Source organism: Colobus angolensis, unplaced genomic scaffold, assembly GCF_000951035.1.
Source record: "Colobus angolensis palliatus isolate OR3802 unplaced genomic scaffold, Cang.pa_1.0 Scaffold28, whole genome shotgun sequence".
In the NCBI taxonomy this organism is placed as follows: Eukaryota; Metazoa; Chordata; class Mammalia; order Primates; family Cercopithecidae; genus Colobus; species Colobus angolensis.
The window spans coordinates 5,624,045-5,635,964 of NW_012116043.1; the positions used below are offsets into that span (position 1 = coordinate 5,624,045).

Sequence of the window (11,920 nt, forward strand, 5' to 3'; positions counted from 1 at the left end):
TGAAACCCTGTCTCTACTAAAAATACAAAAAATTAGCTGGGCGTGGTGGCGGATACCTGTAATCCCAGTTACTCGGGAGGCTGAGGCAGGAGAATGACATGAACCCGGGAGGCGGAGCTTGCAGTGAGCTGAGATCACGCCACTGCACTTCAGCCTGGACAACAGTGAGACTCCGTCTCAAAAAAAAATAAAAAAAAATTACAAAAAACATTGAACCATAATGTTTTTCCAAATGATGTATTTTCATCTTTAAATAGAAAAGAAAGAGGTAAGGCCACACTGTCCTTTGCAAATACCAGCTGTTTTTTCTTCCTTTCAAACCCTGTTTATAGGGTGAAGCCTATCTCCTGCTGAAGTCTTTGCCTCCTGCTGAAGCTGAGAAAACTGTGGAAAGAGTCATCATATGGGCACGACTGACGTTACAAGAGACAGATCATTCTAAAGAGGTGACATTTTCAGTAAGTAAAACACAAGTAAATCCAATTTTTATGGCTATTAATCAATAGGATAGAAAAGATGGACTTATACATATGAAGATCTGCTATTCTCACTGCTAGGGTGGCCTAGTGAACACAATTCATGGGTAAATTTACTATTAGGAAAAAAAAAAATTGTGGCCGCCGTGGAGCGGTTGCTTGAGCCCACAGAGAATGACCTGGGAGCTGCGGGTTAGCGGGTGTCTTGGAGTACCTGTTGTACATGAAAGGTTTCCATAATGCCTTGCAATATAAACAATGTTTTGTGTCATATAGGACATAATTATTACTGCTAAATAGTAATGTCAGCTACAGAACCAATATAAATCTATATAACCTTAGAACATTGAAAGTTAGAAATGGTTTTAAGACAGTTTACTTCTTTGCAGACAAGGAACCAAATACCTGATTTATCCAGGATAGTTAGATTTTTACTGAGCCTAAGAAGTTGAGGCTGCAGTGAGCTATGATCGCACCACCACACTCAAACCTGGGTGACAGAGTGAGACCCTGTCTCAAAAAAGAAGAAATGACAACAAGGATGTTCAGCCAGTTTTTGTTGCTGAAAAGATAATATTTTCTATCACTCAATAGCCCCCATAGAAACACAAATTCAGCAAGAGGAATGCTATACCTGTTATGACATTCCAAATTTCTATGTAACTTATAATCTAAGAAAAAAAAAAAAATTTTTTTTTTTGAGACCAAGTCTTGCTCTGTCCCCCAGGCTGGAGTGCAGTGGCACGATCTTGGCTCACTGCAACCTCCACCTTCCGGGTTCAAGCGACTCTCCTGTCTCAGCCTCTCTAGTAGCTGAGATTACAGATGAATGCCACCATGCCCGGCTAACTTTTGTATTTTTAGTAGAGATGAGGTTTCGCTGTGTTGGCCAGGCTGGTCTCGAACTCCTGACCTTGGGTGATCCGCCTGCCTCGGCCTCCCAAAGTGCTGGGATTACAGGCATGAGACACCATGCCTGGCCAAAAAAATTTTAACAGAAAATGTACACACCTGAATTTTTCTGGTCCAAATGCTCCATAAAAAGTAGTCAATTTTGCATGAGCTCTTAGAACCTGAAGAAGAAATAATTTAATAATCTGAATTTATATGCAACAATATTGAAATTAAAAAACATTAACAATTAATCATTACATTTCACATGTCTATACACATTCACATTTATCTCGCATCACAACTCAATTCCCATAGGACTGCCTTTATTTCACACACATACACATACACACACACACACACACACACACACACACAAAACATGGGATAAGAAAAACATTTCCAATTACATCCAATTATAAAGGCACATACACAATAATTGTAGGAACGCTTTAAAATCCATTTTCTCACTGATTTCTAAGTTCTTATGGTAAAATCCAGCTGGATTACAATATTTACTTTGAACTAAGAATTTAAATATTTATATGCTCACATGCACACACACATGTATTTTGGCACCATCATAATCATCATCACAGCTTATCTTCATTTGAATGTTTAGCAGGGACCAGGTACTATGCACAACAGTTTACAGGAATTAATTCCTTTGATCTCAAAATGACTTTATAAAGTAAGTACCTATTAATATTACCATTTTGCAGTTAAGAAAACTAAGGTATTGAAATAACTTGCTCTTGATAAAATATGGGTCTATTTTGAATGGAAAACATAAAGGTATATTCACCCACATATTAACCTAGAAATCTAATGTAATTACCTCTTGCAAGCCATAGGAATATATGAGAGCAGTTTTATCTTCTTTCTTCAAAAGCTAAGTAAGAATAATAAGAAATACCATTAGAAGAATATCTACTATTTGGATAGTTCCTAAATGATGGATTTTCTGTGAAATAACAAAATTTTTTAAAAAATAAATTGCATTTAAGTGTGAAATGAATAGTAAACTATAAAGAACTGACATGTTTTTAAAAATAATGCATTTGGTCAGAGGCAGTGGCTCACACCTGTAATCCCAGCACTTTGGAAGGCTGAGGTGGGCAGACTGCTTGAGCTCAGGAGTTTGGGACGACCCTGGGCAACATGGTGAAACCCCGTCTCTACTAAAATACAAAAAAATTAGCAAGGCATCATTGCGCACACCTGTAGTCCCAGCTACTGAGCCCAGGAGGCTGAGGTTGCTGCGAGTCGAGATCGACGACTGCACTCCAGTTTGGGGTACAGAATGAGACTCCGTTTCAAAAAAATAATAATAATAAAAATAAATAAATAAATAAATAGCAACAATACTCATAGGTCATTGCAAAAAATGACATTATTTGCAACTGCAAAAATTGCATGTTAAAAAAGATCTATAACAGAAAAAGAATCCCTTTTTATTTATTATTATTATTATTATTATTATTATTTTGAGACAGGGTCTTGCTCTGTCACCCAGGTTGGAGTGCAGTGGTGCAATCTCTGCTCACTGCAACCTCCACCTCCTGGGTTCAAGCAATTCTCCTGCCTTAGCCTTCCAAGTAGCTGGGATTACAACCATGCACCACCAGGTCCGGCTAATTTTTCTTTTATATTTTTAGTTTTATATATATTCTTTTTAGTTTTATATATATTCTTTTATATATTTAGAGATACGGTTTCATCATACTGGCCAGGTTGCTCTCAAACTCCTGACCTCAAGTGATCCGCTCGCATGGGCCTCCCAAAGTGCTGGGATTATAGGCATGAGCCACTGCACCCAGCCAAGAATCCATTTTTTAAAAAATTATTTCTTTGGCATAAGACTAATATATACAAACAGTATCAAAGCATACCCTCCCACCTTACATACATTAGTACAGGGATTACAGCCACTGTGCTGGCCCCAATCCCAACACTTTGAGAGTCTGAGGCAGGAAGATTGCTTGAACCCAGGAGTTTGAGTCTGCAATGCATTACAATTGCACTCCAGCCTGGGTGAAAGCAAGACCTTGTCTCAAGAACAAAGTGTTAGCAAAGATGTGGAGAAATTGGAACACTTATGCACTGTTGCTGGAAATGTGAAATGGCACAGTCACCATGGAAAATACGGTAGTTCCTTAAAAAATTAAAGAGAATTAGGGCCCAGTGTGGTGGCTCACGCCTGTAATCCCAGCATTTTGGGAGGCTGAGGCAGGCGGATCACTTGAGGTCAGGAGTTCAAGACTAGACTGGCCAACATGGTAAAACCCCATCTCTACTAAAAATACAAAAATTAGCTGGGTGTGGAGGCACAAGTCTGTAATCTCAGCTACTTGGGAGGCTGAGGTGAGATAATCACTTGAGCCTGGGGGGCAGGCAGAGGCTGCACTGAGCCAAGATCACGCCATTGCACTCTAGCCTGGGAGACAGAGTGAGACTCTGTCTCAAAAAAAGAGAATTAGCCTATGACCCAACATTTACACTTCTGGGTATATGCTCAAAAGAACTGAAAGAGGGACTCAAATAGACATCTGTACAGCCATATTCATAGCAGCATTATTCACAGCAGCAAAAATGTGGAAATACTAAAGAAGTCAGGGTTAGGCTCAGAGTCAGGGACCATGGATAATCAAACAAGAAAGAAAGTCTGTCATTTGCAACAACATGAATGAACCTGGAAGATATTATGCTAAGTGAAATAAGCCAGTCACAAAAGACAAGTACTGTATGATTCCATTTAATATAAGGTACTTAGTAGTCAAAATTATATACATAGACAGCAGATGGTTTGCCAGGGGCTGGGGAGACAGAGAAATGGGAAGTCAGTGTTTAATGGGCAGAGTTTGTTTCATAACGTTGAAATGAGTTGGGGAGATGGATGATGGCTCCATGTGATTATGAATGTATTTAATACCACTAAATTTAAAAATGCTTAAGATAGGCCAGGTGCAGTGGCTCATGCCTATAATTGCGGCACTTTGCGAGGCCAAAACAGGCAGATCATTTGAGGTCAGGAGCTCAAGACCAGCCTGACCAACATCGTGAAACTCCGTCTCTACTAAAATACAAAAATTAGCCAGGTGTGGTGGCGGACACCTGTAATCTCAGCTACTTGGAAGGCTGAGGCAGGAGAATCACTTGAACCCAGGAGGTGGAGGTTGCAGTGAGCTGAGATCGTACCACTGCACTCCAGCCTGGGCGACAGTGCGAGACTCCCTCTCAAAAATAAAACAAAATACATTTTTTTTTAAAACAGGTTAAGATGGTAAATTTCATGTTATGTTTTTTTTTTTAACAAAATTGGGGGAAAAAAGTATAAACAACCCAAATGTCCATCAACTGGTAAACAGAAAAACAAAATGTGGTATATCCATAAAATAGAATATTATTTGGCAATAAAAAGAAATATAGCACTGACGTGCTACAGCATGGATAAACCCTGAAAATATTTATTTTTATATTTATTTTTATTTTTTTTGGGACAGAGCCTTGCTCCGTCACCAGGCTGGAAGCATGATCTCGGCTCAAAGCAACCTCTACCTCCCGGGTTGAAGCGATTCCCTTCCCTCAGTCTCCTGGGACTACAGGCATGTGCCACCACGCCCATATAATTTTTTGTATTTTTTGTATTTTAGTAGAGACAGGGTTTCACCATGTTGGTCAGGATGGTCTCGATCTCCTGACCTCGTGATCTGTCCACCTCGGCCTCCCAAAGTGCTGGAATTACAGGAGTAAAACAATGCACCCAGCCCAAACCCTGAAAATATTATGCTAAGTGAAAGAAGCCAGACATGAAGGAGACATATATGACTCCATTTATTTGAACCGTTCAGAACAGGCAAATCTAGAGAGACAGGAGGTAAATTAGTGGTTTCCTGAAGCTGGGGGACTGGAGAAAATGGAGAATGACTATTAATGGCATAGAGGTTTGATTTTGTTTTGTTTTTTGATACAGAGTCTCACTCTGTTGCCCAGGCTGCAGTGGCACAGTTTTGGCTCACCGCAACCTCTGCCTCCCAGGTTCAAGCGATTCTCCTGCCTCAGCCTGCCAAGCAGCTGGAACTACAGGACTGTACCACCATACCCAACTCATTTATATATTTTTAGTAGAGATGGGGTTTCCCCATGTTGGCCAGGCTGGTCTTGAACTCCTGACTTCAGGTGACCCACTCACCTCTGCCTCCCTAAGTACTGGGATTATAGGCATGAGCCACCTCACCCAGACATTTACAAATTTTATCTTCTAATTTTTTTTCGTTTTCTGTTGAGACGGCGTCTCTGTCGCCAGGCTGAAGTGCAGTGGCTGATCTCAGTTCACTGCAACCTCCGCCCCCCAGGTTCAAGCAATTCTCCTGCCTCAGCATCCCAAGCGGCTGGGACTACAGGCGTGCACCACCACACCCGGCTAATTTTTGTATTTTTAGTAGAGACAACATGAGGTCTCACCATGTTGGCCAGGCTGGTCTTGAACTCCTGACCTCAGGTGATCCACCCACCTTGGCCTCCCAAAGTGCCGGGATTACAGGATTGAGCCACCGCGCACAGCCTTAATTTTATTTTTTGAGATAAAGTCTCGCTCTGTTGCCCAGGCTGGAGAGCAGTGGCGCAAATTCAGCTCACCGCAGCCTCCGCCTCCTCGATTCCAGCAATTCTCGTGCCTCAGGCCCCCCCAGTAGCTGGAACTACAGGGATGTGCCACCACGCCCAACTAATTTTTATATTTTTAGTAGAGACGGAGTTTCACCATGTTGGCCAGGCTGGTCTCGAGCTCCTGACCTCCGGTGATCCACCCACCTCAGCCTCACAAATTGCTGGGATTAAGGTGTGAGCCACCACATCCGACCCTAAAGATGCTTTTAGGGGAGATTTTAAAGTTCTAAAATTGACATTAATGATGCTTGCACAACTCAAGGAATATATTAAAAACCACTGAACTGTATACTTTAAATGGGTGAATTGTATAGGACGTGAATTATCTCAATTAAGCTATTATAAAAACTTTTTTATTAATAATACACACAGAGGATAGGAGGAAAAAATATATTTGAGGCAGGATTATGAGAGATTAAAGCAAATTCTCCCCCACCCACAAAAACCGAAATACAGGCCGGGTACAGTAGCTCAAGCCTATAATCCCAGCACTTTGGGAGGCCGAGACGGGTGGATCACGAGGTCAGGAGATCGAGACCATCCTGGCTAACACGGTGAAACCCCGTCTCTACTAAAAAATACAAAAAAACTAGCCGGGCGAGGTGGCGGGCGCCTGTAGTCCCAGCTACTCGGGAAGCTGAGGCAGGAGAATGGCGTGTACCCGGGAGGCGGAGCTTGCAGCGAGCTGAGATCCAGCCACTGCACTCCAGCCTGGGCAACAGAGCGAGACTCCGTCTCAAAAAAATAAAAAAATAAAAAAAATACAAAAAAACGAACCTACCCTGGTTTTGGCATAATTCAGCATCTCTTGAGTCGTTTCATAGGTTATCCACTGAGCCTTCAGGCAGTAATTCACCACAAATTCATCGTCCTGTTTCACAAATGCCAGACACAGTAAGGCAACCTAACGTTGATCAACACATCAGTCTAAATACTCTAGTACGTGACAAGAAAAACATACCTGGATTTTATGTAGATTTTCCTTAGCATCGTCTACAAGTTGTTGCCATTCAGTCTGTTCACTGGCATTCACAGAACTCAATGCCAGTTTCTCCAATATATGATTTGACTTGACCTTGTAAACAAGCTGTAATATAAATATGCCACATCAAGCAATGTGAACTACAATAATATCTGCGGATGGCTTATTCTCAGAGTAAGCTGAGTGTAATAAACTACTATGAAAAAGGGGAATCCTCATGCACTCCAGGAATAAGATTTAAAGAAAGTAACATTCAGATATCTGAGAGGTGAATCAGATTATTAGCAAGTAGGAGAACCATTTCTGTTGAGTCCTTACAAAACGTGTCAAGCAGTACACTTACTAAGAGCTTTATATGAGCTAAGATATGGAATCTAAATATCCATCAACAGATAAGTGAATAAATAAAATGTGATATATTTGCACAATAAAATATTGTTCAGTCTAGAAGCTGGGTGTAGTGCCAGCCTGCTCAGGAGGCCGAAGCAGGACAACCATTTGAGTCCAGGAGTTCGAGTCCAGCCTGGGCAACATGGTAAGACTTTATTTAAAAAAAAAAAAAAAGAGGAAAAATTTGTTATTTGCAACAACAATATAGATAAACCTGAAGGACATTATGCTAAGTGAGATAAGTCAGACACAATAAAAAAAATACTGTATGATCTCACATGTGAAATCTTAAAATAATCAAACTCATAAAAGTAGAGAGTATAGGCTGGGCATGGTGGCTCACGCCTACAATCCCAGCACTTTGGGAGGTTGAGGCAAGAGGATTATTTGAGGTCAGGAGTTTGAGACCAGCCTGGCCAATATGGTGAAACCCCATCTCTACTAAAAATACAAAACTTAGCCGCGTATGGTAGTGGGCGCCTGTAATCCCAGCTACTTGGGAGGCTGAGGCAGAATTACTTGAACCTGAAAGGCGGAGGTTGCAGTGAGCAGAGATCGTGCCACTGCACAACAGAGCGAGACTCCATCTCAAAAAAAAAAAAAAAAAAACTAGAGAGTAGAATGTTGATAACTAGAGCCCAGGGGAAGGGGCTGGGGGATACAGAGGTGTCAGAGATGTTGTTCCAAGGTTGCAAAGCTTCAGTTAGAAGGAAGAATGAGTTTCAGAGGTCTATGATGACTGTAGTTAGTAATAATGTCTATTTTAAAATTGCTAAAAGAGCCAGGCGTGGTGGCTCACATCTGTAATGCTTGCATTTTGGGAGGCCGAAGCAGGTGGATTACCTGAGCTCAGGAGTTCAAGACCAGCTTGAGCAACATGGCGAAACTCCGTCTCTACTAAAAATACAAAATATTAGCCAGGCATGGTGGTGCGCATCTGTAATCCCAGCTACTCAGGAGGCCGAGGCACAAGAATCACATGAACCTGGGAGGTGGAGGTTGTAGTGAGCCAAAATCGCACCACTGCACTCCAGTTTGGAAGACAGAGCAAGACTCTGTCTCAAAAAAAAAATTGCTAAAAGAGTAGGTTTTAAATGTTCTCACCAGAAAAAAAGATAAGTGAGGTGACAGTTATGTTAATTAGCTTGATTTAATCACTGCACAATGTAAATGTATAAAATCACCATATTGCACATCGAAAGTATACACAATTATTCTTGTTTTTCTTTTTCTTTATTTATTTTTTTGAGATGGAGTCTCGCTCTGTTGCCCAGGCTGGAGTGCAGCGGCGTGATCTCAGCTCACTGCAACCTCTGCCTCCCTGGTTCAAGCGATTCTCCTGCCTCAGCCTCCTGAGTAGCTGCGACTACAGGTGCCTGCCACCACGCCCAGCTAATTTTTTGTATTTTTAGTAGAGACGGAGTTTCACCGTTTTAGCCAGGATGGTCTCGATCTCCCGACCTCGTGATCTGCCTGCCTCGGCCTCCCAAAGTGCTGGGATTACAGGCGTGAGCCACCGCGCCCAGCCCTTATTTTTATTTTTGAGACAGAGTCTTGCTGTGTCACCCAGGCTGGAATGCACTAGTGCATTCTCGGCTCACTGCAACCTCCGCCTTCTCATTCAAGCAATTCACCTGCCTCAGCCTCCAGAGCAACTGGGACAACAGGCATCTACCACCATGCTCAGCTAATATTTGTATTTTTAGTAGAGACAGGGTTTTGCCATATGGGCCAGGATGGTCTTAAACTCCTGGCCTCAAGTAATCCACCCACCTTGACCTCCCAAAGTTTGGGATTACAAAGGTGAGCCACTGTACCCGGCCAAGTATACACAATTATTTATCAACCGAAGAAAGAGATTTATATGAATTGTCTTTTTAAATTATCATAACCTAAGAAGTAAGCATTTACATGTCATCATGACACTATAGGGTAAGTACTAATATTCCCATTGTACAAACAAGAAAACTGAGACCCAAGAAAGGTTAAGTAATGTGTCTGAAATTATGCAGTCCAAAAGTGACAGAGCCGATTTCGTTTGTCTGTTTAGACACAAGGTCTCACTCTGTCACTCAGGCTAAAATGCAGTGGTGTAATCACAGCTCACTGCAGCCTGGAACTCCTGGGCTCAAGCAATTCTCTTGCCCCAGCATCTCAAGTAGCTGGGACTACAGGCACACACTGCCACACCCACCCAGCTCATGAAGCTGGTTTTTAGAGACAACCAATTTTCTAAGCCTACTAAAAGTTCTTTAAAGGTTAGAGTCAGAAATACTCAAATTTCAAGTTCTGTTTCCAATGGACACAATACCAACTTTGACAGGGACTCTCTGGTTCTGAAAACTATAAATGATAACAAAGAGTAGTTTCATTCATGAATATTTCCCTCATTTCTTTCATGGATTTTCTGTTTTGGTTTGGTTTTTTTGCTCCGTTCTCTCTTTTTAAATATTACTTCTAAAATCTTTCAGATGTTCAAAGAGGTAATAATGTAAATTATAAATACTATAATAATAATGTACTCATCACCTTTAGCTTAAAAAATAAAGAGATGTTACCAATAGTTTCAGATCCCACTGTCGTCTTTCCAAATACATCATCCTCCTTCCCCCAAGCAGAAGTATATGTTATTCTTGTATTTAGTACTTATTCCATTAATTACTTTGTCTCTTAACTTGTATGCATTTCTAAACAATACACAGAATTATTCTTGCTAGGTATGGTGTCTCGCGCCTGTAATCCCAGCGCTTTGGGAGGCCGAGGAGGGAGGATCACTTGAGGTCAGGAGTTCAAGACCAGCCTGGGCAACATAGCAAGACTCTGTCTCTACAAAATATATATATAAATAAATATAAACTTTTTGGCTAGGTGCAGTGGCTCATGCCTGTAATCCCAGCACCTTGGGAGGCTAAGGCAGGTGGATCACTTGCAGTCATGAGTTCAAGACCAGCCTGGCCAACATGGTAAAACCCTGTCTCTACAAAAAACACAAATATATATATATAATATATATTCTTAAGGAAGTATTCTGTATGTTTTAAACCATTATATTTTTAAAACAAGCACATGAGTACCAAGCACCCACGTAGTAAATATGAATTCTTTAACCAACTACAATAAGGCTTTCTCTTTTATTACTTCCCCCAAAACTGACTTTTCAAGGATTATCAATGACCTAATTGCTGTGTTCTCCAGACATTTTTCAGCTTTTCCACTTGATCTTCTCTGTAGTATTTGAAACTGCTGATCACTCCCCAATACATTTAAAACTTACTGCTTCCTTGGCTTCCATAATCATACATTCTTACAGTTTTCCTCCCTTATTTCTTCCCAAATATGTGTACAGCCCTTCCTCCTCCATCCCTCATATGCTATTTGCCCCCACATCACATCCTCAGATGTCTTTTCACTCTCTGCATTTGCTGAAGTCGTCTGAGCCATTGCACTGGTGTCTCCTACCTTCAGAGGTAGCGTAGGTCACTCCTCAACCTTCCACCAGACATCCCTATTTCACCAGACCCTTCACATCCACTTTTTTTTTTTTTTTAATTTAGAGATAGGAGGCTCACTATGATGCCCAGGCTGGGGTGCAGTGGTTATTAACAGGCCAATCTTATTGCACTATAGCCTGAAACACCTGGGCTCAAGCAATCCTCCTGCCTCATCCTCCTGAGCAGCTAGAACTACAAGCATGCACCACTGTGCTCAACTCACATCCAATTTTCATAAAGCAGAACTTTTCATCTTTTATCCCTAACCTGCTCTTCCACACATACTCCTCATTTCAGGTCATGCCATCATCACTCAATGTGTATGCTGAGCCAGAGTCCAGCAAGTCAACCTCAAGTCCCCTGCCCTTCCTTCCATTTGATTACTAAGTCCTGCTGATTCTACCCACTATATTCCTCTCTCTCTCTTTTTTTTTTTTTTAAGACAGAGTCGGGGTCAGGGTGGTCGGTGGGTGGGATGGAGGCGACCTTGGAGCAGCACTTGGAAGACACAATGAAGAATCCCTCCATTGTTGGAGTCTTGTGCACAGATTCACAAGGACTTAATCTGGGTTGCCGTGGGACCCTGTCAGATGAGCATGCTGGAGTGATATCTGTTCTAGCCCAGCAAGCAGCTAAGCTAACCTCTGACCCCACTGATATTCCTGTAGTGTGTCTAGAATCAGATAATGGGAACATTATGATCCAGAAACATGATGGCATCACAGTGGCAGTGCACAAAATGGCCTCTTGACACCTCACATCTGTTCTTCAGCAGCCTGTCACAGGAACTCGATCCTACCTATGTTAATTACCTTATAGAACTACTAAAGTTCCAGTAGTTAGGCCATTCATTTAATGTGCATTGGGCACTTTTCTATTTATTTAAGAGTCAATTGCTTTCTAATGCTCTATGGACCGACTATCAAGATATTAGTAAGAAAGGATCATGTTTTGAAGCAGCAGGTCCAGGTCACTTTGTATATAGAATTTTGCTATATTCAATAAATCTGTTTGGAGGAAAA

At 41.5% G+C, this 11,920-nt stretch overlaps 2 protein-coding genes across 3 annotated transcripts in view; one reads left to right on the forward strand and one right to left on the reverse strand.

Annotated features, from left to right (window-relative positions):
• Positions 1-11,920, reverse strand: part of KNTC1 (kinetochore associated 1) — a 111,812-nt gene that overhangs the window by 67,892 nt on the left and 32,000 nt on the right. For both annotated transcript variants that reach the window (XM_011948478.1, XM_011948479.1), the window contains 4 exons: positions 6,997-7,122; positions 6,817-6,906; positions 2,206-2,259; positions 1,488-1,549 (listed from right to left, as the gene is read on the reverse strand). In XM_011948478.1, coding sequence (XP_011803868.1) covers positions 1,488-1,549; positions 2,206-2,259; positions 6,817-6,906; positions 6,997-7,122 — 332 coding nt within the window. The remainder of the gene's footprint in view (positions 1-1,487; positions 1,550-2,205; positions 2,260-6,816; positions 6,907-6,996; positions 7,123-11,920) is intronic.
• On the forward strand, positions 10,806-11,920 carry LOC105516372 (ragulator complex protein LAMTOR5). The gene is made up of 2 exons (XM_011948571.1): positions 10,806-10,874; positions 11,341-11,920. The coding sequence occupies exons 1-2, from the start codon at positions 10,806-10,808 to the stop codon at positions 11,647-11,649; spliced, it is 378 nt and encodes a 125-aa protein (XP_011803961.1). The 3' UTR covers positions 11,650-11,920.